This window comes from Phocoena sinus, chromosome 12, assembly GCF_008692025.1.
Source record: "Phocoena sinus isolate mPhoSin1 chromosome 12, mPhoSin1.pri, whole genome shotgun sequence".
Lineage (NCBI taxonomy): Eukaryota > Metazoa > Chordata > Mammalia > Artiodactyla > Phocoenidae > Phocoena > Phocoena sinus.
In genome coordinates this window covers 109,812-136,696 of record NC_045774.1, presented here as the reverse complement: position 1 = coordinate 136,696, position 26,885 = coordinate 109,812, and the positions used below count along the sequence as shown (strand labels likewise).

At 47.0% G+C, this 26,885-nt stretch overlaps 1 protein-coding gene across 10 annotated transcripts in view; it reads left to right on the top strand.

Moving 5' to 3' along the window:
- Positions 1–1,879: 1,879 nt before the first annotated feature.
- FAM120B (family with sequence similarity 120B) overlaps positions 1,880–26,885 on the top strand; it is a 75,088-nt gene continuing 50,082 nt past the window's right edge. For 5 of the 10 annotated variants that reach the window (XR_004352505.1, XM_032651054.1, XM_032651053.1 and 2 more), the window contains exons 1-3: positions 1,880–1,954; positions 12,908–14,341; positions 19,363–19,543. Coding sequence is in view for 8 of the 10 variants with exons in the window: in XM_032651054.1 (XP_032506945.1) it covers positions 12,929–14,341; positions 19,363–19,543 (1,594 nt within the window). In the remaining 2 variants the exon portion in view is untranslated. Of the gene's footprint in view, positions 1,955–2,149; positions 2,446–2,499; positions 2,738–12,907; positions 14,342–19,362; positions 19,544–26,885 lie in introns of those variants that run through there. The other 5 variants (XM_032651058.1, XR_004352506.1, XM_032651057.1 and 2 more) reach the window with 5 other exon arrangements.

Here is a 26,885-nt window from a genome sequence, read left to right as displayed (position 1 = left end):
TCCTAGTTTCTGTTTGTTCCCTTTTTTGCTGTCTTCCTCAAACGTCTGTTCGCCTTGGTCATCCGTGCATATTCAGGAGGGGCAGAGCCGAGTGCCGCTGAGTGGCAGGGCTCACACAGGGTGGTGAATGGGGCTGTGGTCGGCCTGCCTCCTCTGTCTCCACGGTCTGGCTCCGGGGGTCTGCACTGTCTGTCAGTGTGAGGCTCCTGCTCCTACAGTCCGGGATGCGTGGCTTCTCCCTCACACTGCCTGAATCCCTACCTCCATCGCTTTCCTCCGTTTGCCCCTTCTGCCTACAAGTCCTTCTTCTAATCCTGCCTCACACCCAACCCGCCCTTCCAGGCTCAGCTCGCACATTGTCTCCTTGCTGCCTTCTTCATCCATGTGTTCTAAGACTTTATGTGTCACTTGTTCCCTGATACCTGAAGTGTGTGTTTGTCTCCCCAACCGCCCGTGCACTCAAGGCCTGAGACCATTTCACATACTGTTGGTGCGACCCTATGGCACCCAACAAGTATTAGGTGCTGAGCACTCTTTATTGATTTTAGAAAAAAATATCAACAGGAAATGAAAGCCTTGTAGGCCGAATGAAGAGATTGCTTCCCAAATTATTTAATACATACATATGGTGTCACTTCAATTTGGTAATGCTTTTTTTTTTTTTGGTGGGGGGCGGGTAGATTCTTAGTTCCCTGACCAGGGATCGAACCCATGCCCCCTGAAGTGGAAGGTGAGTCCTAACCACTGGACCACCAGGGAATTCCCATCAATTTGGTAATACTTTTTGAGTGCTTGATCTTCAAGAGACCCTGCAGGAACAATATTTGACCATCTTATTTCCCTGATGGAAGCCTCCAGCTCCCTGGGGCTTGCAGCAGCCCTCCTGAGATAGGTCATATGTAAAGATAGGTTTTGAGATGCATCTTAAATAACTTGATATTATTAATTGAAGTCTGTCAAGTATTTACTTAAAAAATAAGTTAGATTGGTTTCAAAGTTATTCTTCTGTCATAACACTTGGCTACCAAAATGTTCTCTTGGTTGTAGAGAAAAGGGTGGTGTTGTGACCAGAGAGGAATGGGAATTGTGTATAATCTGAAGCCTGCCTATCTCCCAGCCCAGGGGAGCATGTCCTTAATGGGAACCTTACTGGCCTTAAAGCAGCTGCAGAAACAAAGTCGAAGCGGTGGCTACCAGAGTCCAAACTCCTTAACGTGAGACGCAGACACCGCACGACCAGGCAAGCGCGTCCTCGCTTCCTCCCCTCCTCCGCTGCCGTGGCTGCCCGCCCCGGAGCTCTCATGCCCCGTTCCAGACCGCAAGCCTGCCCACTAAAACTGCGGGCTCCAGAATAGTTAGGGTGGCCGCCGCCGTCACAGCAATGCTAGCAAGGCTCCTCTCTACCTAGTGCTTGCTGTGCTCTGCTGTGTCCTTGGTCAGCCCAGGCTGGGAAGCGCCGCCCTCCTCCAGACAGGACAGACACCGAGGCCCATGGTCGAGGTGGATAGCGCGCCAAGGTCCCTTGGCTGGAAAATCCACTCGCTCTGAACCCCCGGCCGCCTGCCTCCTGCGGGGCCCGGGCTCAGGGCCAGCCTGCCGTCTCCTAGCAGCCCACACCGCCCTCCCCGCGCTCTTCCGCCAAACTGCGGCGTCAGGGCCCGGGCTCGCGTGTCCGCACCACCAGTGGCCCATAGCGCCAGCGGGTGAGCCAGCGGGAGCCGAGCGAGGCGTGACCCCGACCTCCACGCACCGCGCCGTTTCCGAGGCAACGGGCGCTGCGCCGGCGCATCTCGCTTCCCGGCGCCTCTGGGGCCCGGCCGCGCAGACCCCGCCCACCGAGTGGGCGGGGCGGTTTCTCGAGCGGAAACGCCCGAGCGGAAGCGGAAGTGCGCGGCGGCTGCGGCGGGCCGACGGCTGCGCGGGCGCGTCTCCGGCTGAGCAGGCGCATCTCTAGGTAGGGCTGGGCCTGTGGGGCCAGCGCGTCTGGGCCGCTCTCGGTCGTCGCCTCGGCGCGGCGGCTGCGCTCGTGGTTCTGCGTCGTCGCGGTCCCTGGGCCGCGTCTCCCTCACCGCATGTCCCCACAGCCGTGCGCCCTGCGTGCTCCTCCCGGTGCCGCCTTGGCCCGACTCCTCCCCGGAAAGAGGTGTGCAGTTCCGGGTCGCCGTGTGGTCCCTGTCGGCGGTACCCCAGGGAGGTGTCCTCTGACCTTTGCACTTGGCGTCTCCGAACTTGGGCGCCTTCCGCATTGACCCGGCTGTCCTGAGCCGGAGCCCCAGCACCCAGCAAGCACCATGCCCTCTGGGGAATAAAGGCCGGCGGGATGACGCCTAGGTGGCTGAGAGGATGATTTGTCCATGTCGGCCAAGGAGGGGCCAGAAGTTTCTATACAGAAGGGGAGGATTCCAGCTGAGTTTCGAATAAGTGGGAGTTGGGAGGTGCCGAGGGGTAAGAGGCCATTCATTCCTTCAGAGGGAACAGAATATTCAAGACCTGCAGGTTTGAGACTGCCTGACATATTCTGGGAGAGACAGGGCGCTAGAGCTGGGGATGGCAGGAAACTCGGGGGAATTGGGAACAGGGAAGTGATGTGATCGGATCGGAGTGTTAAAAGAGTCATCTGGCAGGCGTAGGGATGGTGGTGCTGGGTGACTGCATGTGATAAGAGGGCTTTTGCAGCCGTTTAGGGAAGAAGTTTTAGGACTGAAAATCTGGAAATGATAGTGGGGAGAACTTGGAGGTGAGTTTGATGGGGAAAAAGTGAGGTCGTGATATTTCCAGTGACTTCCACATTTTTGGCTTGAGCGCTTGAGTAGGCAATGCAGAGAATGAGAACCACAGAATGGGGACAGGTCTGCAGCATCAGGTTCCTCACCTGTCGCCTCCCAAATGTATTACGCTCTGGTTCCTCCATGTCTGGTGTCCTCCTCCTGTTTTGTCCTCCATCTCTGTCATTTCTGAATCGTGGCCTCCCATCTTCATGTGCTCTTTGGCCTGCCCACGTTTGGACCTTTCTGTGAGGAGCTACCACTCCTGCACCACCACAGCCTTCACACATTCTCTGTGTGTCGATTTCCCCATCGCCCCATCTCTGCCATCTCTAAGCTCTGCCGTAGGGGTTTTCCCCCAGCCTTGCCATTCCTCTGTCACAGGACTGCAGTGGTGCATTCCTTATAGGTTGTGTTCAAGGAAAGCAGTGAGAACACCTTGGCTGTGTCAGGTCACACACTGCTCATCTCCATGCATACCGTTTCCTGACCACCTTACCTCCCAGCTGTCTTTGTGTAATTTCGAACAGACATGTCTATTTTCCAGACATGGAAATCTCTAATCACTTCTGGCCCTCTGTTTTCTCGTCTGTGAACTGAGAAGACCGCAGTAGGTGTTGGTTGAGGTCACTTACAGTTTTTACTGTTCTGAGGTTCTCCCTACTCCCTGAGCCTGAATCAGTGTCATTTATGGGGCAGGTTTACTGTAAAGCTAATGAAGTTCAGGCTTCAGGGGCCTCGCCTTCACGGGCCCCTTTCAAGGCACTGGGAAGGACCTCAGTGGTCTTGTGTTTATAATTGTGTGTCTTTTATTTTTAAAAAATTATTTATTTTTGGCCGCGTTGGGTCTTCGTTGCTGCACGCGGGCTTTCTCTAGTTGCAGTGAGCAGGGGCTACTCTTCGTTGAGGTGCGCGGGCTTCTCACTGCAGTGGTTTCTCTCGTTGCAGAGCATGGGCTCTAGGCGCGCGGGCTTCGGTAGTTGTGGGTCGCGGGCTCTACAGAGCAGGCTCAATAGTTGTGGCTCATGGGCTTTGTTGCTCTGCAGCATGTGGGATCTTCCGGGACCAGGGATCAAACCCGTGTCCCCTGCATTGGCAGGCAAATTCTTAACCACTGCGCCACCGGGGAAGTCCCATAATAGTGTATTCTTTTTTAGAAGAGGGACTTCAAATTATATAAGTTTCAGGCCCTACAGTACTTGGATCCCTACCAAACTGGCCATTAGTCATATCCTGCTGTCTTGGTTTTTGTGTTCTTGTCCTTCAGACTTTCCCCTCCCCACCTCCTACTCCTCCTTGTGTGTGCCTCTTATTGAGGCTTAGAGAGAAAATATGAATGAATGGAGCTGGTCAAACTCCTGCTGTAACCTGGCTTTGGTTTGCTCTTGGGTCAGGAAGAGAGGAGTCAGAGATTGGCAGCTTAGCACAGTGGGCAGAATCTTTACAGCAGTGCATGTATTTGATTTGCTTGTCTGCTGGGTTGCCATGTCCTTCAAGAAAAGGTTGAAAATAAGAAGGGAAGTTCACTTAATTGAGATCATAAAAGCAGCTCTTATCTCTATGGAAACTGGAATCATACACTGGAAATTCATTCAGAGGAATTAATTGCATCCTTATTTTATTAGTTTGAAACTGAGGCAACCCTTATGCTATCAGTTACTTTTATAGAGCTTTATAATAAGTGTGAATAACTTATACATTTTCATTTGCTTTTAGAAGGAAATTTCTGTTTCTTTATAAGGTGTTCTGTTGGAAAAGTCTTCAGAGTTAAAACATGTTATTTAAGGTTTAAATTATTTATATAAATATAATAAGATATTTCTAAAGGATTTTATAGTAGTAGCTTAAAATCTGCCAAATTGAGAGGTAAATCATTATCTTATTTTTACAAATAAGGAAATCAGTGATGTACAAAGAGAGTCAGTGATTTGTCTTCAGTCAGCCAGTAAATCAGGGCCATTGCTAGCTAAAAAAGCCAGGTCCTAAGCACCCGTTTCCTTATAAACAAGTGTGGTTCAGAGAAGGAGGAGTCCATTTAGCTCAGCTCTTATTGTCGAGTGCCTACTATAGCATGCACCGAGTTTATACTTCCACATACCTGTCCAGCTGCACGCCCGTGTGCATGCTAGGCTGTAGAAAGTACACAGCAGAGATGGATGCTTTCCCCATAAGTCCTTGAGCCCGAAGAATTAACTCAGTACAGATTCGTGTAAGTTACTGTAAGTCATTTATAATAAAACGGTCTGCAACCAGGACAAGGGGACAGTAACACTTTGGACAGCAGAGTTTGCTGGATAGTAGAGTTTTGGATTTTTGCCCATTAGGCATCAAAATTTCACATTTAGGATGGAAATCTTTCTAAAATAGAGTATTTCCCTGCTTTCTTTTTAAATTTTTTTTTTTTAATTTTAAAAACTTTTTTTTTTTGCGGTACACAGGCCTCTCACTGTTGTGGCCTCTCCCATTGCGGAGCACAGGCCCCGGACGCGCAGGCTCAGCAGCCATGGCTCACGGGCCCAGCCGCTCCGCGGCATGTGGGATCCTCCCGGACTGGGGCACGAACCCATGTCCCCTGCATCGGCAGGCGGACTCTCAACCACTGCGCCAACAGGGAAGCCCTAAAAACATTTCTTTAATTTAAAAATAAAATTACTTTTAAATTAAAAAAAAAAATTTTTTTTTTATTTTTTGGCCACACCACAATAGCTTGTGGGATCTTACCCCAGGCCCCATGCAGTGGAAGCGCGGAGTCCTAACCACTGGAGCCATTCCCTACTTTCTTAATAGAGTGTGCTAAATGTGATATGAACTTTCCCTAATCCCTGTGATATGATCTCAAGTAAACATTTTAAACATAAAATTTGTGATGCAAACAGTGTTAGGGCTCGTTGAGGCCCATACAACTGTTTTCCCTGTTATTTGTTTGGAGTTTTTATGTCTTTCGGCCTCTTTCAGTGTTTTTGTCCCTTTGCTTTCCCCAGGTCAGCTGTTAGAGGTTCTGACCCTTGTCAGTATGTGCGTGCCTGCCTCAAATGCTCTTTCCATACTTTCCTTCACTGTGGACTTAGGAGCTAATTGTTAGAACTCTGTAGAAGAAGAATTTATAGATGATAAATCAGAGCCTGAGAAGTTGTTTATGAATAAATTGTTTCAGTTTTACTTGTGAATTTTAAAATTTATGTTGGAGTCTTATCCTGATTTCTGGATACATGAGGCATAAGTTTTTGTAGGTGGCAGACATTTTCCTTTTCTATGTTCATTTACTTGAAGGGGTTTTGTAGCGCTGCAGTCGGGTGCGGAAAGACCCAGGGTCCAGCCTTCTGGGTTGCTCCTTCAGTCCAGCCTTTCTGTTGGGCCCCTGGGACTGGGAGGACCTTCAGAAAGGAGCGCTCTGGGCTAAGCGCGTGCCCCGCAGGCTGACTCTGCCACGCGAGGCGTGCCGGCAGCAAGTGCAGTGTTGGGGTGGGGGCTCCCCTAGTGAGAGGAACCGGTTTCGGAGGCAGGTGGATTCAAATCCCGGCTTTGCCGTTGCCGTCTGTGACCTCAGGCAGGTGACTGAGCAGCTCACAGTTGCTGGCTGCCGCCCAGCAGCCGTTCGTTCCTGCCTTCGTCGCTGGCAGGCGTGCCCCACAGTGGAGTCCGAGCAAAACTTGATAGCGTGCCAGTGGGACGAGAGGGGTGTCTGCCGTGGGGCTCGTAGAATAAGCTGCACATATTTAAAGTGTACGGCTTGGTGCGTTTTGACACGTGTTTGCGCACCCGCAGGCTTTCTTCTTTCCTGACGGACCCTGAGCCTTTGCTCCTTCTTTGAAGGTGCATGTCTTAGGGACTTCGTCTTGCTGGTTGCTGTGCCTACAGCTGCTAGATCTCTGGTATATCGGGGAGGGTGGGGAAGCAGAAGAGCCTCTCTGTACCCTCCTTTGTCTTTTGCAGCAGGAAACAGGGCTCTGCCTCCCTGCAGTGTTGGGGTTCTTCCACATCGACATGAGGGAGGGTGCTGGGCTTTGCGGGGGGGGGGTAGCTGGTTTTCCCCAGTCGGGCCTGCCTCTCTCCCTCCTCCACAGCACAGGCAGGGCAGTGCTTCTAAAATGCGCTTGCTTAAGAGCCCTGAGCAGCATCTGCTTTCCCTTAGGATGAAGTGTGCACGTGTGTGCGGCTGTGCAAACTCTGGTCGCTGCGCCTTTTCGTCTCTCTAGACTCTTCTTCCCTTACGACAGAGGTTCTGGCCAGACTGAGGGGTTTTGTTTTTGTTTTTTTCCCCCGTTTTCCACGTTGAAGAACACATTTATAATACAGTAAATAAAGTGCAGGTTAAACTACCTAATAGAACAGATATTTTAAGCACCTTAGAAACACTGATTTAATAATAAAAAAGACACCTTATGGTCTTAAAAAAGATTCATCCCTTATTCCTCTTGCTTACGCGCCCCCCCCCCCCCCCCATGTCAGGGCCGCTTGGAATGCCCTTCCTCAGGATGGCCGTCATGGATCCCAGGTCTGGGTTGGGTCTTCCTGCTGAATATTCTGCACGCCCTCTGCTTTTCTCTGCCCTACAGTAATGCCCAAGTGATCATTGCTTGTTGGAGGCTTTCCTGCTGGAGCATAAGCTGCCAGAAGGCAGGGACCCTGTCATGGCTCCACGGCTGCTGTAGCGATGACACAGGTAGCTGCTGAATGAGTAAACCCGACTTACGTCTAAATAAAGTTACCTGGTGTCATTGAGGAGTAGTAAGTGTGAATGAGTTACAACTACAGTTAGGGAAAAATGACCAATATGTGCTTTTGCGTTGACTCAGCAGTTTCACACCTAAGATTAATCCCAAGGAAATGATCAGAGATGTGTATTCACGGATGTGACTGACATTCTTATTTATGGCATACGGCATTGGAAATGAATGTTCAGCAGTAGGGTTAGATAACTCCTATTATGTCTACATGGTGCATCCATTAAAAGTGACACTGCAGGAGGTTAACATTACGACTTGGGAATATATTCGTAATAAACCAAGACACAGAAGTAGATTATAGAAAAGCATGATCCCAATTTTTAGTAACAATGAATAATTAAAAAAACTAGAAATATGTACTCAGATGTTTGTTGTAGTCACCCTTGGAAGGTGAGATTATGAGTAGTTTTTTTCTTTTTGTGCTGCCCTGAATTTTCTGCAAAGAACATGGCTACTTTTTTAATCAAAAAATTTTTTATAAATAAGTACGTTCCTGATATTAAAAAGTAATATAGCTTGTAAAAATCATAAATACAGTAAAGCCTGACTAAAATTTATATGGCTTTGTCTTAAATTTTGAGATAATTTAATAATTTTGACTTGTGCTGGGCTTATTTCACTGAACTTTAGCAACTAATGAAAAATGATGACCAAATTTATAATATAAATAAAATTGCATCACAACGATCGAGTCTTATAAACCTCATTTTGCATATAAGAAGAATGAAGTAACTTGCTCCAAGATTCACTGCCAGTAAGTGGCGGTTAGAATTTCAACTCAGCTCAGTTTTGTTGTAGAGCCTTCCCTTCTGTCAGCAGTGCTGTGCCGCCCAGCGTTCTGTCTTTTTCCCCAGGACGCAGCCAAGAGGGGTCGCGCTCCCAACTCGGTGCATCTGCCACGCACGGTTTTCTGAATGTTGGCGTCAGCGGTCACGGCCAGACTGTGGTCCGGAGGGTCCTCCGGGGAGGGCACCCTGGGTCTGGAGTCGCGACGGCTGTAGGCTTTCCATTTCCACTTTGAATAAACTTTATTGAGGTTGAAGTTAGTGGTAAAATATCCCTCTGACACTTGTTAAGACAGTGAGAAGGACTCTCTTCAAGACTTGAGTGGTGAGAGAGGTGGGCTCAAGTTCGAACACAGCACAGACACCAGGGGATTGAGAGCCTGCAGCAGAGGGAGGGTCGCTGGGACTGGAGGGCGGGGGAGCAGTTAGATCTTGAGGAGGGTCACATGTCAAGGGTGGGGTTACTCAAGCTGACTCAGCAGGAATCTGGCTAAACTTGGTAAGGATGAACTTGCAACTCAAGGTGGAGGCCTGTCGAGAAGAGGGCCCAGGAGCCTGAGTTTGGTCAGGGAGAGCGTGTCGGCCAGTAGTTCCGCGAGTCCCGTGTGGAGGCCTCTGACAGCAGGGAGAGCAGCCTGGTGCAGCCGCCCGGACCACCTGCGGTGAACCACAGCCCTGGCTGTGAATTCCAGTGAGCGCTGGGCAGTTGCCGTGTCTCGTGTGCTGGCCTGGGATACATGTTCATCCCTGAATTTTCAGTCCCTGTTCTTACCCTGCTGTGTTGAAAGGGTCCCTGTAAGTTCCTCTTTTTAGCTGAGGCTAATGGGGAGGAGGGGAGGAGAGGAGAGAGCAGACTTCAGATCCTCCACTTAAAGGTGTGAGGGGCCTCATGAGAGGGCCCAGGCCCCGGGCAGCAGGTTACCACTGGGAGAACAATGGTCCAAGAGTCAGACATGGAGCATGGAAAAAGAGGACTGTATGTTCTTCACTGAATCCGGGGACATTGTCCAAGAGATTCTTCCAATATTCAGTTTTTTAACAGAAGGTCCCTCTCTGTTTTACTTTGCTGTTTACTCTTCATGAGAGCTCAAACACTGATGTTACACGTTAACTTGTAGATTTTTGTCTTGTAGAGACATTATTTCTGTCTGATAAAGATCTATCCAAAGGTTATGGTTCTATTTCTGTAGGACATTAACCCAATTCGTCTCCAACTTTAAAAAGCTCACTTTGGTCGGCCAGCTCTTCAGATGCGCTCGGAACTGGCTTCCTGTCTTACAGTTTCTTTCATTAATTTATATTTGCATGGGTTATGTCTTTTCACCTTTGACCATTATGCCTTGACACCTTTGGGATGCTGGATGTGGCTCAAGGTGGCCACAACTGCTGGTACTGGTTGCCTACAAACGCTGCTCCATGGGGGGCAGGGTGTGTGCCCTGGGCTGTCCATGGGTCCACTGTTGCTGTGTCCAGAGTGACTCTCCATGTGTAGCTTTTGACCCCGTTCTCTCAGTGGCAGATAGGGTGCATATGTGTTTTGCTGCCTCTCTCTTCAGGTCTCCAAGTGTTTGTCAGTTGAAAGACTGTGAATAAAGGAGCTTCTGGGCTTCTCCTTCCTCTTCTCTCCAGGCCTCATTTACTGGTAACCCAGTACATTGGGATTGGTCTGGATGTAAGGAGGACAGAGCCATTGCTAGGAGCGAGGCCTCCTCCCGTGTCACACACTCAAGCTGTACTTGTGCACCTGCTGCTCTTTCCTAAAATCTCCCGCACTGATGCTTTGTTTCCCAGACCAGTTTGTCAGCTACTCAAGGGCAGACTCTACTCTGTACTCTTTGCCCACAGTTGGAGTCTATAAACTTGTTGATTCCGGATTTCTCTTTATACACTTTTGCCCTTTGATGCCTTTATCTAGTTATTCGTTCACAAGTGCTTGCCAGGCCCTCATGTGCCTGATACTGTGCTGGGTGTTAGGGATCTGACAGGGTGACATCTTCTGCCCTGAGGCCCACATTAATGCACGTGACTCCCAGACTGTATTTTGGGCAGTGGGACTCCTACCTAGTGAGACATAACTTTTGTTTTCCAGGCAACAGTTATCTAGATAATGACAATTTCCTGTATAATTTGCAGGTGGAATAAATGAAATTTTGTATATGTGTGTGTATATATACGTATAATTTTACAATATATATATTGTATAATCATACATGTATTTGCAGTCATCTTAAAAACTACCTTTAGAGTATATGTTGTTAGCAGTAAAAGGCTTAAAAAAACAGAAGAAAGTTGTTTAAAAAGGTAATATCCAGATTTCTCTTTTTAAGCATCTCCTTTCACACCACACTGACTGCATTGATGGCGGGCTAACACTGCATTAATGCTTTGAAAAGCCGAAGTGCCGGAAGGCATCCTCTAATGCCCAAGTCCCCAAACCTTTGCCTATCCAAAATTGTCTTTGTGAATGCCATAGAAGAGCACATTGTAACATAACATTCCTGAGGTAATTTGTGATTCAAACTGTGAGAAATTGGCAGTGTGAAAGACAGGAAAAACCAGTACATGTTTTAAAAATAGTGAGCTTTTCACTACTGGGGTAAGCAAGGAGGAAAAACATTTGAATAAAATCAAAGCAGAGGCTGAGCCCGACTTCTTGCAAAATAAAGAGGAGAGTGTTTCAAGAAACTCAGTGTTGTCACTTGCAGTTTTAGTAGAAAAATGCTTGAAACAAAAATGTCTTTTTATCGGTGAGGGAAGGCAGCCAACGCAAATGTGGCAGAGCTGCTACACAAACGGGCCCACGTCTGTGAGGGGTGGGAGTGAAAGCGGTGCCGATGCTTTGCCCTCCTGGCTCCATCTCCACGTGGGCTTGGTGGGAGGGTCCTCAGCACCCGCACGAGCTCGGGGGAAAGAAGCAGGTCTCCTCCCGCAGTATAGAAAGAGTCCGCCTCCCGCTGGGTAAGATCTACCTTGGATCCACTCGTCGTCCACAGACCTTGCCTTTTTTTTTTTAAATCCATTTTGGTGTTTTGTACAGCCTGACATTGTGTTCTGAAACATATCCCCTTTCCACACCAGGCCCGGAGGGCCCGACTGGAGAACTGCCTTATGGCTGAGATAATCATGTTATGAAGTCCATCTCCTGCTTCAGAAACACACCTTCCCCAGATGAACCCACTGTTAGTCATAGGTCTACAGTGGTTTGGGGTATATGGATCCATTATGTGTAACAACTTAATGAGCAAGGCCTCACCCAATTTCAACTTAAATGTGTGCTATTTGTGTCAACTCAGTTTTTAGATATTCTTTATTATTAATGGCTATTAAACAGATAACTCCAAATTCTCTTAGGGGCAAGGGTCCATTAACAGGCAGCAAATTCTTAAAAGATAATCCACGAGGGGGCCTTTTCCCAGCCTAGTAATTTATTTACTGAAATAGGGCTTACAGTTTTTTACCCGCCAGGGTTGTTTTGAAGAGTGGAGACGTGTGCTTTGAGTGCCCAGTGCTGTCTGGCAGGAAGTGGGCACAGACAGGAGCTGTTACTGCTGTGCGTGGGCAGCTTGGGGCTGCTGCCCTCAGTCCCCAGCCTGGGAGAGGCACCGTTTGCTCTTGTGCTGCTGTTTGCGTAGTAAGGATATTTTTGTTTTGTTCTATCAGAGGACCGGAAGCCCTGATGAAAAGAATAGGCCGTTAAGATAAAAGATGTCTGACCACTGATGGGTGTTACTGGCTATATTACATCTTTTGTTATGCGTAAGGACATCATACTTATTACATAAAGGACTCTGCTTAGATTTTTTCCAGATTGTGAATTCTGATCCTTTGAACTATTTTGTGTGTTTTTACATTATAGAATGGGCAGTTTTCCATCCCAAGTCAATCAGTCACCACCTCAAATGTTGCTGCATTTGGCCTAGTGAATATCCATGTAGTTTCCTTTTTAACACCTTTATTGAGATGCACTTGATGCACAGGAAACTGCACATACGTACAGCGTATGATTCGAGAGGTCGAGCATGCGTTCACCCGTGACACCATCCCCACAGCCAAGGTGGTGAATGTGTCTATCACCCTGTCTCCGCTCTGTCAGTCCCTGTCTCCTCCTGCCCCACTGCAGACGACCACAGGGCTCTTGCCACTGCGGGCAGCTCAGCTCTCAGTGGGCTAGGCTTTTACATAAGTGGGATCGTGCAGTGTGCACTCCTTGGTCCAGCTTTCACTCAGCAAAATTATTTTGAGAAACATCAGTGTTGCACGTATCAATTTTACATTTTATGTTTTCAAAATTAACTTCTGTTTGAGCTCCTAGATGGGCAGTATTACTTCTTTGAAATTGTTAACCTGTTTTCGAACTTTGTTGAGAAATCTCTTGAGTAATAGTCTTAGTGACAATCTTAAAAGAGTGCTGCCCTGTGCTGTCCTGGTGGAAGTCCGACTCAGCACCTTACTCGCAGGCGCAGCCCCACGGGTGTGTCCGGGGAAGCCTCTTCAGGCTCCTGACCAGCGTGACGTGCTCTGTGTCGTGCTGGAGACAGAGAGTGAATGTTAAATATTGTCTGTGTTTGCTCTGAAAGGAGCCATATGTCTGGTGATAACGCCATAACTACTCATTTCTTTTCCTTTCCAGATCCTTTCCAGGAGGTCAGTTATGGGTGTGAGAGGCTTACAGGGATTTGTGAGAAGTAGCTGCCCACATATATGTATGGTAGTAAATTTCAAAGAGCTGGCAGAGCACCACCGAAGCAGGCATCCTGGAGGGACTCCTACCATTGTGGTCGATGCCATGTGTTGCCTCAGATACTGGTACACGCCGGACTCTTGGATCTGTGGTGGCCAGTGGCGGGAATACTTTTCTTCTTTGCGAGAATTTGTGAAAACTTTTACAGCTGTTGGCATCAAGTTGGTATTCTTCTTTGATGGCATGGTGGAGCAGTCCAAGAGAGACGAGTGGGTGAAACGAAGACTCAAGAACAACAGGGAGATAGCCAAGATCTTCCATTATATCAAGTCCCACAGGGAGCAGCCTGGCAGAAACATGTTCTTCATCCCCTCAGGGCTGGCCATATTTACTCAGTTTGCCTTGAAGGCCCTGGGTCAGGAAACTCTGTGTTCGTTACAGGAGGCCGACTATGAGGTGGCTTCCTATGGCCTCCAGAACAACTGTCTTGGGATTCTTGGAGAAGACACTGACTATTTAATTTATGACACCTGTCCCTACTTTTCCATCAGTGAGCTCTCCCTGGACAGTCTGGACACCATCATGCTCTGCCGAGAGAAGCTCTGTCAGAGCCTGGGTCTCAGCCTGTCTGACCTTCCTCTTCTGGCCTGCCTGCTTGGCAACGACATCATCCCAGAAGGCATGTTCGAAAGCTTTCGTTACAAGTGCTTGTCTTCTTATACCTCTGTGAAAGAGAACTTTGACAAAAAAGGTAACATTATCTTAGCTGTAGCGGACCACATATCTAAAGTTCTTCGGTTGCATCAAGGTGAGAAGAAGCTGGAAGAGATGTTACCTTTGGGGCCAAACAAAGCTCTTTTTTATAAAGGAGTGGCATCATATCTTTTGCCAGGACAGAAGTCTCCATGGTTTTTCCAAAAACCTAAAGGTGTAGTAACTTTGGACAAGCAGGTACTATCCTTGAGTTCAGATCCTAAATCCAAGCAAGAAGTTCCCGTGTGTACAGACCCTGAATCCAAGCAAGAAGTCCTTTTGTATACACACCCTGAATCCAAACAAGAGGTTCCCGTGTACACAGACCCTGATTCCAAACAAGAAGTTCCCATGTGTACAGATCCTGAATCCAAGCAAGAAGTTCCCATGTACACAGACCCTGAACCCAAGCAAGAATTTCCCTTATGTACACACCCTGAATCCAGGCAAGAAGTTCTCTTATGCACACACCCTGAATCCAAGTGGAAATTACCTGTAGGTATGGACCCTGAATTTAACCTAGAAGCACCCCGGTGTACAAACCCTGAAATTAAACAAGAAGATCTTGTAAATATGGGGCCTGAAGTCAAGCAACAAATAACTATGGTTTCGGATCCTGAGATCTTGAAGGTATGTAGATGTGCCCACCCAGCTCTAACGTCATGATGGAAAGTGTACCCATTGATAGATTTGACAGTGAGTATTTATTGACTGCCTGCAGTGGTTAAGACACTGGGGTGGGGGGTGGGGGTGGCAGGCACAGGACAGAACCCTTGGAGTTTAGCTAGGAAGTAAGATACAATACATGTGAAAACCCACATTATAAACTCTGTCTCACGTTGTTACATCACTGTTACAGAGAGAGTGCTCGAAATTTGGAAGAGAGTAATCACTGTGGGTTAAGTACAGAGAGAAGCTCCCAGAGGAGGGATAACTGAAGCCAGGCCTTCATGGGGCTGAGATTTGTTGTGAACAGGTGAAGATGGGGTCTATGGCAGCGCCCGAGGGTTGGCCTGTAGAATCTCCCGTCAGGCACAGTTCTGGGACAGGTAGCAGAGGCATGGGGTTTGAAGGGCTAAGTAAGGAGAAAACAGTTGGAAAAGATAGACTGCGGCCAGATTGTGGATTTTGGTACATGCCATGCTAGGAATTTGGACGTAGTCCTGAAGGTAATATAGAGCCTTGATAGTTTTTGAAGGAGAGCCACTGTTTATTAACTGCTTGCTGCATGTAGGATCTGTCTGCGTGCAGTGCGTGTATTTTAGCTCATTGAATCCTCTCGTTCTCCTTGGGTCACAGAGAAGGTGCATGTCCACATGAATGCCCTGAGGCATCTCAGCAAGTGCAGAACCAAACATGACCACAACCTTTCATTGTTCTGGCATTGACTGTCACCATCTTGCACAAGTTAAAAACCTGGGAACGATCTCTCCCATTTTTCGTAACCAGTCTCTCCCAAGTCTTGGTACTTTGATCTATTCGGTGGATCTTACCACCCCAGGCCAAAATATCGCTTGTGTGAATGACTGCAGTCATCTCTGAGCGCTCTTCCGAAACAGACTTCTGCCCCTTCCAGTCCATTTGTCATGCTGCACACAGAAATAAAACCCTTATTTGCATTCCGTAGCTCTTAGGAGGGAAACAGTAACCGGAATGAGCCTGGCAGCCATCACCCAGCCACTAGCTGCAGCTCCACCTTTGTCTGCCCCTCGGCTGCTTGCAGCCTCGCATGTGCTCTTCGCCCTCCTGGACGGCTCTCCTGCCCCCTTCTGCTAGTCGATGCCTGCTCGGCTTTTCCACCACACACGCAGAGAAGCCCCCTGGCTGCCCACCCTGTGTGTGTGTGCCTGACGTTTGCAGCGCATGCCCCTGGAATGTCGTATTTGGTTCCTGTCTTTCCTGCTAGATGGGGCGGTTCTGTGAGGGCAGGACCTTGTTTGTTCTTGTCATTGCCAAGCCCCTTGTCCTGTCCTGCTGTCTGTCTGGTAGGGGCTGCTAGTTCAGTCTCAGAGGGGATGTTCTCTGTCTCTTGTATCTTTAGGTTTTCTCTAGTGACTTCTTCCCTCCCTCCTGTACAACTGCAGGGGTTCTCCTGTCCAAAAGGTCTTTCCCCTCTTTCTCTGTTACATATATTGTAGCAGAGGAGCTAAGAGGTAGAAGGTGATACATGTTTTAAGAGAGTTGTAGGTGAAAAAGTATTAAGAAGTTAAATTTATTCTACTGGGAAGCATTCTTAACTGCTTTTTAGAGGAAAAAGAATGTGGGGTGGACGTTGGAGGAAGGTTAGAAGTGGACCTCCACGTGGAGGTGCTGCCAGGCAGTGGGACATGAGTAGAGCATGACAGCACGGGCACAGGTGGGCCTCAGCAGAGAATGAGGAGTCGTCTGATGAGGAAGAAGGAGAAGAGCATGGAGGAAGGACAGAGAACTAAACCTGGGCTCGACTTGCATGTGTTCAGTTTGGTCGTGCAGGTGGCTCTCCAATGACACATCTCTTTGTAGTTGTTCATGGTTCCCAGAAGGTGTTCCTCACTGAGTCTCCTTCGGTCATCGCACAGCTCTGTCGCTAGACGTGTGGGTGAGGACATAGGTGTGAAAGTGACATGGTCTGCAGTAGTCACACGACTAGCGCTTGGCAGACCCCAGCATTGAACCCAAGCCTTTGACGCTCTCCAAGATCACCACTGCCTTCCCTGCTGGTCTAGAAGTTCATTGGCGCTTAGAGAGGTGACACAGTCGTGGTCGGTAGTGTAGAAGCAGGAGAGTGGAGGAGTGTGTAAGGGAACCCCCCCGCTCTGAGTCTTCATTCGAGAGGCGGCGGTGTCTGCGTCTCAGCCAGCCCAGGACTCTGACTGAGCGATCACCTGCCACATCCACAGCGCCATTCCAGGCCCTCTCTGCTCACTCTCCTTTGCTCTGGCCCCTGCCAGTCCCTGACTTCCGCTCCGGTCTCCCGTCTGTGTATACCTTGCACCTGTCCCGTCTGGGCTCCTCGTCACGCTCCCTGGCTCATGCGCCACACCCACCCCATACCCACCTGGGCTTCCGCTGTGCTCGTGGGCGTCCTGGCCGTCTCACCCAGTCTCCTGCAAGGGGAGTGCGGACAGGTTGGGTCTGACTGCCAAGGGTAGCACGTGTGAGCTGAAAGAGTTCAGGACTTAGTTCTTACTCTCCTTAAGGAGGCATTGGCTATCAAGCAGAGGTGTGGTGAGATCACATCTTTGTTTTTTGAAACATTGGGTACACGGCAGAGAATGGCTATTGGCACATAGGAGGGTTGGGTGGCCTCAGAGAGCTGTGGTCTCCCAGGGGCCTGGGGGAGTTCAAATTACAGGGATTTGGGGAGCAATTTGGAGGCAAAAAAGGCAGGAGCTGGGGATGGGGTTGCTCTTTCAGGAAGTTTAGCAGAAAGAGCCTGGGATGGGAAGAGGCCAGCAGAATCTGGTAGGCCTGTCTGCGGGTGGCGGGGGAGGGGGGAGGGTAAGGGCAGATAGTGTGCTGTTCCAGTGACACTCGCATTTACTGAGCTTAGTGATACCTTTGAAAACAATTTTGAAGTTTCTTAAGTTTCCCTTAATTTTTCCTTAAAAAATTTTTTGCAATGGAGTCTTCCAGCCCTGTCAATAGGTAACCAAAATTCAAATGTGTGCATTTTGACCACACATAGTCACCCTGGAAATCCTTAGGTGCAGAGTTGCTGAATGCAGCAATTACCTGAGTACATACCCACAACCACTGCTGTTTCCTCCAGAGTTACACACTGTTGGATAAACTGAATTCTTGCTTTAGAATATTCAGGTTAGGTGCATATGTTAAAGTTTTTCCAAGTGTGGAATGCTATATAATATCTACAGTTAAGGGCAGAGATAAAAAGATACTGAGGTGATGAGCTAATTAATGAATTAATATTATGCTTGTAGAGAACTTCTCTGAAAACCCTGTGTATACCCAGAAAAGAATGTTACATCTCAAATTCTGTAGAGTTGCCAAAATTGAAGATTTCTTAGTAGAGTGAATATAATTTATTATAGCTATATACATAAATTTGTCAAAATACTAACTCTTCTGAAATAAAAAAAGAGTAAGAAATGGAAGAGGGAATAGGAGAATAAATTAGAAGGTATTCTGCCTTAAAAGGATCATGAAATATCTAACCATATTGTTTCTGATAGATTCTGTATCAAAAGGGGTGTTATAGAGAAATAGGTTACTTCTAATGATCTTTGATTGGTTAGAGCATCAAGTAATAACTCTTTTGGAATTCTTGGTGACCTTAAAGTTGCTAGCTTGTCTGCCATCCTGATTTAAAGAAATTTTAGCCATGAGATAGACACTCGAGTATGTCCAGCCTGAGACCAGTACTTAGCACCTATTGGCCATGCACTATGTGCCAGCCTCGTACATTAACACATTTAATCCTCACGATAGTTCTGTGAGGTCAGCACCTTTGTTAAACCTGTTTTACATATGAAGGAAGTGAGGAGTTAAAGGGATTAGGACTCAAGTCTACAATAATGAATGGGCGTGACTGAGCTGCTTCGTGTGTATGAATAACAACGGGACACTGACACACAGAGGTTTTGGTGTTCCAGGTTATTGGCAGCACATTTTAAGGGCCATTAATGGTAGGCTGGATTTAAATTCTGAAGAGTAATCTAGATGAATTTATTCCTGCAGTAATAAGAATGTTTTTGCAGGAACATGAAACCTGTATGGAGGATATTATAGGCCGTCTGATCTCAGCTACTCATTGAATGAGAAAGTGGTATCCATTTAAATCATCCATCTCGTCACCTACCATGTGCTGCCACTCTGCTGCATTCGAAGTAGAAAGAAACGAGTGCCCAGTGCATAGTTGCTGCTCAATAAAAAATCCCTGAACAGTTGAATGAACGTGATGCAGTTTCTAATCCCAGGGAGTTTATGGTTTAATAGGAGAGGTAAGGCCAGGTAACCAGTGTAGGGTAAATGTGAGTTTGAGCCCATCAGGCCAGGGGTAGGTGAGTTCCTGCTCAAAGAGGATGACAGGGTTATGGAGAGATGACGCTTTAGGGGACCCTCAGAGGAGCAGAGACTGGGAAGTGGCTGGCTGGGAAGGGCTGAAAGAGGTCGGTTTTCCGGAGCACAGGGAGGATTCTTGCAGAACTGTGGAGGTTGGGCCCCAGAGAGTCCACGAAGGGCAATGGTGTACGTGGGAAAGGAGATGGAGGCCTCCGCGGGGCCTCCCTTGAGTCTCAGGCTGAAGAATCTGTGGTAGCCGGCCAGATGCTTTGAGGAGGCATTGACTGGGCCTCTGTTTCCAGGAAGGCAGAGTATCGCTGGGATGAAGGGTGGCTTGGAGAGAGGAGACACTGGTGGGGGCGGCTGGAGCCCTGGGTAGCATCTCTCCGTCAGGTGGACAGGATGATGAATGACGGCAGGAGGAAGTACGACAAGTCTGGTAGGTGATTGGAAATTGGAGGAGGAGCAAGAGGAGTAATAGAAAGCTTTGAGCCAGAAGCCCAAAGGAAAGGAGGCACAGAGGCCAGCTTGACATCATGAGTTTGAGTGACAGTTACTCTATTTCTGAGCCCTCAGAGGCGTTGGATTTCCTATTAAAGGTCACTGTTTTGTTTTCAGCGAGAAACCAGTTGCATTTAAATTTCCGGCAGGTCGCCAGAGCACATCACGTCCAGGCAGAGAGCTACCTGGTGTACAACGTCATGAGCAGCGGGGAGGTCGAATGCAGCAACAGTCTGGAGGATGCGATGGACCAAGCTCTGCCCAGCCAGGCCTTCGTCTACCGCCCAGTGCGGCAGCGGGTGTACTCCCTCTTGCTGGGGGATAGCGAAGGTGAGTCATGGTCTCGCAGTGACTGTGCTCGTGGACCTGAATTCTGAGAACTGACCAGACAAAGTAGAGTGCATTCTTTCAGGACTTGGGGTTTATTTCTCTGTGAAATCTGTAATGTAGAATGCCACTCGCATCTGTGCAGAATAAAGGGTAAATGCCTTGGGACGTCTATATCTAATTAGCAAGCATTTGACCAGTATTCATTAAAAGAGAAGTGCATTGTTTCTGTAAAATGTTGAGGTTTTTTTTTTTTTCCGCCGCACAGCATATGGGATCTTATTTCCCCAACCAGCGATCGAACCCACGCCCCCTGCATTGGAAGTACAGAGTCTTAGCCACTGGACCACCAGGGAAGTCGCTAAAATGTTGTATTTTTATGCCTTAAAAGGATCGTCCTTTTTAAAAAATGTGAAAACCCTTTCCTCCTGTAGGAGTGTAGGGTGTGTTTATTATTAGAAGACAGCGTCTAGTTACTCTCCCTCAAAATGTGAGTTTCGTAAAATGATTGTATATAATCATATATTTTAAAATATAAACAAAATTTTCCTTTGGAGTTTTTGTAATTAAGTTTATGTTTTTCCATCTGTATTTCAGTTTCACAGTAGGAACAAGAGGATAAGGAGAGGACTGTCCATGGCTAGGCCAGTAAAATTGAGAGGACCTTTAACACCAGGAATAAAATTAATCAGACCCTGTAACCCTCTGTTAGGAACAGTCTGGGGAAATTGGGAGTGTCGGAGAGCGCTCTGTAGCACAGACTAGTGATGCTTAATGCATGCAGTTACCTCCGTGCAAGGCCTTGCTGACCTGAGGCAGGCTGCTGGAACACCATGGTCTGATCGGATGGTGCTGGGATGAGAAACAGAGTCTGGCACACTACTATCAGGGCAAGGATTGAAGCAGAAAAGTCCTGGTGAAAGGATGTCTGTGGCCCATTTGCCTAAACTCCATTATCTCCAAACCTACCAACATTACTATTAATATTATTCCAGAAAGGAAACATTTACATAATCTAAAGGTGGTGATAGAATCATCAGATTGAAGTGTTGTGCTTATTCTTTTTTGGGGCAGAAGGAGTGACAGGTTCTTTGTACCCAGATTTTATTAGATTCCCAGCACCACCCAGCATGTGCTGCCTTCTCCCATAGGTGCTGTGAGAGTTCAGACACTGATGTGGCCTAAGGAGGACATGAGAAAGATGTTTAAGCTGATTTGAAGACAGAAACAGAAGAACCTATGTAAACTTTGAAACCAAATATTATTGAAATAATTTTTCTATTTTTCTTATGTGGTTCTCTGCCCATATACTCTTTCTTAACATGAATGATGGCACATTGACTCCGATGATTAAAGAAAAGATATCTTCATCATGAAAAAATTTCATGTTATAGAATAATATTTGCCTAGAATTATTTTTAGAGTATTTTGTTAAATGAGGTTAAAATATATAAACTTCATAACTTAAATTTCCTACTTTGTTAATGCAATTTATTGACAGCCGTAGAGATCACTTTATTAGATAACCACAATAACAGGAAAATTACTCAGATTGAACTTATCTTCACAACTGACCTTCACTCTCCTTTTTTCTTTCTCAACTTTTTGGCTTTCTACATGAAGTCTACATTGTTAGGATGTAAACATAAAAAGCTGCTGTTGCAGGTTTATTTATAATGAATATAATAAAGCGTATTCTGTGCTGTTTGCTTGGCTTGGCTTACTATTGCACATGCACCTAAAAGAGATGTCTTTTCTACAGTTGAGCGTGGTGTTCTATAAAATGCCAGTATTGCGAAGAGGGCTATGAGAGTCTTCCACTGACTTTCTGTCAGCTTGTTCATAGGTTTTAAGAAAAGAGTGTTGAAATCTCCAGATACTGTTGTGGATGTTTTTATTTATTCCCTTCAGTTCTGTTAGTTTTTACTTCAGATGTTTTTGAGGTTCTGTTATTAGTGAATGGTATCAGACAAAGCTGGCTTTGTCTGATACTAGTATACACACCCCACTAGTATACACACCCCACTTTTCTTATGATTATGGTGTATCTTCTTTCTGTCCTTTTACTTTTAAGCTATTTCTTTATATTGAAAGTATGTCTCTTTTAAGCAGCATATACAGTCTTTCAATCTCTGTCTTTTAATTAGACTGTTTAGGCCATTTACACTTAATGTACTTATTGACAGTACATGTAATGTCTTCATGGGTTTAAGTCTTCATTTTGCTCTTTGCTCTGTTCTTTTTTCCCTTATTTTCTCCTTTTCTGACTTCTTTTGGATCAATTGAGTAATTTTTAGTATTTTGTTTTATATTGGCTTATTATTGGACTTGGATTATTAGATTTACCTGTTTTTGTTTGCTTGTTTTTTTTAGCAGTTTTTATAAGGTTTATAATATATGTCTTTAATGTGTCACAATTTGACTTCCGTATCATATCACGTAATGTGTATTGTAAAAACCTTACAACAGTGTACTTGCATTCTCCCTGCTATTCTGTATATTTTTAAAACTTTTAAAATGATTATATACTCAAGGGAGTTGCAAAAAATAGCTCATAGGGTTTCATGTACCCTTCACCCAGCTTCCCCAAAGATGACATCTTATATAATAAAGTACAATATCAAAGCCAGGAATTTGACATTGGTACAGTACTATTAACTAGATCATAGACATTATTCACTTTTCAGCATTTTGTCCACCCATTCGTTTGGTATGTGTATAGTTCTATGCAGTTTTATCCCATGTCAAGGTACAGGAATGGTCCATCACCACAGGGGAACTCTCTCATGCTGCCCCTTTGTACCCTGCCCTCTGTCCCTGTCCCCTGGTGACCACTAGTCTGTCCTCCAACTCAACATTTTGGTCATTTTGAGAATGTCACATAAGTGGAAACATAGTAGGTAACCTTTTGAGATTATGCATATGTTTTAAATCCCATAACGCACGATTCTTATTTTTATTTTAAACCATGGGCTGGCAAACTTTTTTGTGAAGGACCAGATGATAATAAATATTTTAGGCTTTGAGGGCCCCACAGTCTGTAACAACTGCTGAGCCCTGCTGAGCCAAGTGCCATGGACCTACATCCAGAAGGGTGTGGCTGTGCCAGTGAAGCTTTATCTAGTTTTCCCATGTCACAAAATTTGAATTTTATGTCATTGGTCTGTGTCACAGAAAATTCTTTTGATAATTTTCCAAGCATTTAAAACAATATGAAAAGCATTATTAGCTTTCAGACTATATAAAAGCAAGCAAGCCAGATTCGGCTTATGAGCCAAGTTTCCCAACCCTTCCTTTGAACAGTCAGTTGTCTTTTTTTTTTTTTTTTTTTTAAGAATAATTTATTTTTTTTCCTGCGTTCGTCTTTGTTGCTGCGTGCAGGCTTTCTGTAGTTGTGGCGAGCTGGGGCTACTCTTTGTTGCAGTGTGCGGGCTTCTTATTGCATCGCGGTGGCTTCTTTTGTTGTGGAGCACGGGCTCTAGGCCGTGCGGGCTTCAGCAGTTGTGGCACATGGGCTCAGTAGTTGTGGCTTACAAGCTCAGTAGTTGTGGCTCGCAGGCTCTAGAGCGCAGGCTCAGTAGTCGTGGCGCACGGGCTTAGTTGCTCCTCGGCATGTGGGATCTTCCCAGACCAGGGATTGAACCTGTGTCCCTTGCATTGGCAGGCAGATTCTTATCCGCTATGCCACCAGGGAAATCTCAGTCATTTGTCTTTTAAAGGAGTTAATAGGTGAGATGAGGTCTTCTGTGTGCACCATTTCTGCTGCTCTTTTTTTTTTTTTGGTACGCAGGCTTCTCACTGTTGTGGCCTCTCCCGTTGCGGAGCACAGGCTCCGGACGCGCAGGCTCAGCGGCCATGGCTCACGGGCCCAGCCGCTCTGCGCCATGTAGGATCCTCCCGGACCGGGGCACGAACCCGTGTCCCCTGCATCGGCAGGCGGACTCTCAACCACTGCACCACCAGGGAAGCCCTCTGCTGCTCTTTATTTCAGAAATATAATTCTGCTGGATGTAGAATTTTAGGTGTTTTTGTTGGGCACTTTCAGGGTGTCATTCTGTTGTCTCTGGCTTGTGTTTCTCATGAGTTGACGATGGTCCTTCTGACTCTTGTGTCCACAGGTTGTAAGTGTGTGTTTCTCTGGCTGTCCTTAGGGTTTCTTCTTGATTGCTGGTTTTCAGCCACTGTTTAAGCTGAGCTTTGGAGTCGTTTCCTCTCTGTTTATTCTGCTTGCAACTCTTGAGCTCTTTGGGTCCATTTCTATTCCCTATTGACTTAGAAAACAACATTTCATGAAACGGTGCTCAGCTTTTTCTATCTCTCTCTCACCTATCACTCTGGGCCTTCAGTTACGTGCCTGGTTCACACCTCACAGTGTCCCTCAGGCACCAAGGCTTGTTTTTATGCCTCTTCTCTCTGTGATTCAATTCGGGTCACTCTTGTTGTCATTTTCGCATTTCCAGTGTCTTTCCTCTGCAGTGTCTAATCTGCTGGTAACCCATCCGGTGAAATTGTCATTTCAGATATTGTGTTTTTCAGTTTTTTAAAACGATCTTCCATTTCTTTCTTCCCTGTCTTCATGTTTTCCTTTAAATCCTTAAACTTGTTCACAGTAGCTGTTTTCAAGTCCTTGTCTACTAATTCCGTCAGCCCTGTCATTGCTGGGCCTGTGTCTGTTTATTGACTTTTCCTCCTTATAATGGGTCCACGTATTTCTGCTTATTCTGATGTCCAGTATTTTTTATTGTATTCTAGAAGATTTTGGATCTGTGAAGGGTCTTGATTTCTGTCCTGTCGGGCAGTTCATTTACCTAATCCTTTCAGGGCTTGCCTTATAGGGAATTTCAGGAGGTAGAGTGGCCCTGCTCCTGAGGCTGGGCCTTCCTGGGCTGTCACCCTAGTGCCGGTGTTTGACAACGTCTCTGCACACTGGCCGCAGGGGCCCCTGGGTCGGTCAGCAGGGTTCCCCATGGTTGTCTTGTCTGGCCTCACTGAGCTTTGCCCTGGACCCACCAGGACCTCGAGCATGCTCCTTTGCAGACTTCTGGAGCCCTCTCTGCACGGCACCAGCTCCTGGTTCTGCCTGCAGCCCCTGCTGTCACGACAGCCTCGTCCTCTCAGAGAGTGGCTTGTTCTGCCAGGCTCTCCCGCCCTAGGTTGCTGTCTGCACGGTGCCTCAGGGTAAAAAGTGTCCACTCGAGAATGCGGTGGCTTCTAGAGTTGTTGGAGAGGGAAGAGTCGTCAGCACAACTGCCCTGTCTCAGCCAACCCCACCCTCCTCTAGTGTTCCGGGTGCTGACGGCGTTGAGTGCTAGTGTGGTTCTTGTTCCTTTTCTGTGACTGTTTTCTCCTTGGAGAGTTTTATCCTGCATGTTTATACATTTTTCTCCCATCCATATGTCCATTTTCCTTTATTGGAACTGCTAAGAGATGTTGCACTTCCTGGTCTGATGTTCTGTTTCTTCATCTTCTACTTCCTGGTTTGTTTTTGCTGCATTTGGGTAACATTTCACCACTCCAACCTCAGCTTTTTTGGAGAAGTGTCCCTCTCTCCTTCCTCTCTCCATCAGGGCCTTTCTCTTCTCCGTCCTGAAGCTCCTCCTGGACCGTCAAATTCCTGCTGGAAGCTTCAGGCTGCTGGCCTGGCTCCTGTTCTCAGTGGCTCTGTTGGTGGGAGGCCATCAAAGCTGGGTTTGCCCCCTTTATCCACAGGTGATTTCATTCACTTGCATTGCTTTAAAAACCAAATCCATGTTGAAAAATACAAAATTAATTTTTCTGGCTCAGACCATCCTATTTTTTAAATTTTTATTGGAGTGTAATTGCTTTACAATGTTGTGTTGGTTTCTGCTGTACAACGAAGTGAATGAGCTATACATATACATATATCCCCTCCCTCTTGGACCTCCCTCCCACCCCCCATCCCACCCATCTAGGTCATCACAGAACACTGAGCTGAGCTCCCTGTGCTGTACAGCAGGTTCCCACTAGCTATCTCTTTTACACATGGTAGTGCATATATGTCAGTCCTAATCTCCCAATTCATCCCACCCTCCCCTTCCACCCCTGTGTGCACATGTCCATTCTCTATGTCTCCGTCTCTATTCCTGTCCTGGAAATAGGTTCATCTGTACCGTTTTTCTAGATTCCACATATATGCGTTAATCTATGATATTTTTCTCTTTCTGACTTACCTCACTCGGTATGACAGACTCTAGGTCCATCCACACGTTTACTGATGACCCATCCTTCTGACCAGTTCTTTGTCCCTCATGCCCTTGAAAACCAACTCCCCCAGATTCCTCCCTTACGCCATCATCAAAATTGATTTCCTCTGAAGAAGCTTTGTGCTTTTCATCCTTAAGCTTATTACAGTTCGTACTTGCGCCCTGTTCACATGCGTGTTGTCCGGTGGCCCTCCTCCCCACTAGGCTGAGAGAGCAGGGACTGTTCAGGGGGCATTTTGCCACACCTGGCAGATTTCTCAGGTGAGTTAGGTGACCAATATTATGTGTGTTGAGTGTGTGTTTAAAATGTTACCTTTGGGCTTCCCTGGTGGTGCAGTGGTTGAGAGTCCGCCTGCCGATGCAGGGGACGCGGGTTTGTGCCCCAGTCTGGGAGGATCCCACATGCCGTGGAGCGGCTGGGCCCGTGAGCTATGGCCGCTGAGCCTGCGCGTCCGGAGCCTGTGCTCCGCAGCGGGAGGGGCCACAGCAGTGAGAGGCCCGCGTACCGCAAAAAAAAAAAAGTTACCTTTTCAGGAGTACTTGCATTTAGCAAGGCATTCCTTAGAAAAGGATTACCCTAATGGTTGAATTTCAGACATGGGAGGGAGAACGATGGTCTCTCAAATCCCACTAGGTAAGCAGCTGTCTCTAAGCCCCGTCTGACTGGCAGGCAGGAGCCCACTCGTTTGGAGTGAGGTTTAGAATCAAAGTTGCCTTTAACTCCACGGTCATTGACTCTCAGCACTAGGGCTCCTGCAGGTGCACAGCTGTGGACGCTGGAGGTCTGAGCCAAAGCACAGCACCGAATTGATGGCTTCATACTTCAGAGTTCCTAATTATGGGCAAGATTTGGATAATGGATCTATTGGATACTCCAGTTCATCTGGAATGTTGGAGGATGCCTCTTTAGGGAGTGGTTGGTCGCTGTCACTCTTACATGTATTTTATATAGTTGAATATATGGTATTTAGACAGCTCAGTGGCATCATGGCCCAAAGTAGGGAGAAACCCTGAAATCAACTCAGACCTCAGCCCATCCTTGGCTTCATACCCATTCTTACCTCTGATTTTAACTCTGTCTCCGTTTTTTAGTCTCCCTAATGATAAGATTAGGTTAAATC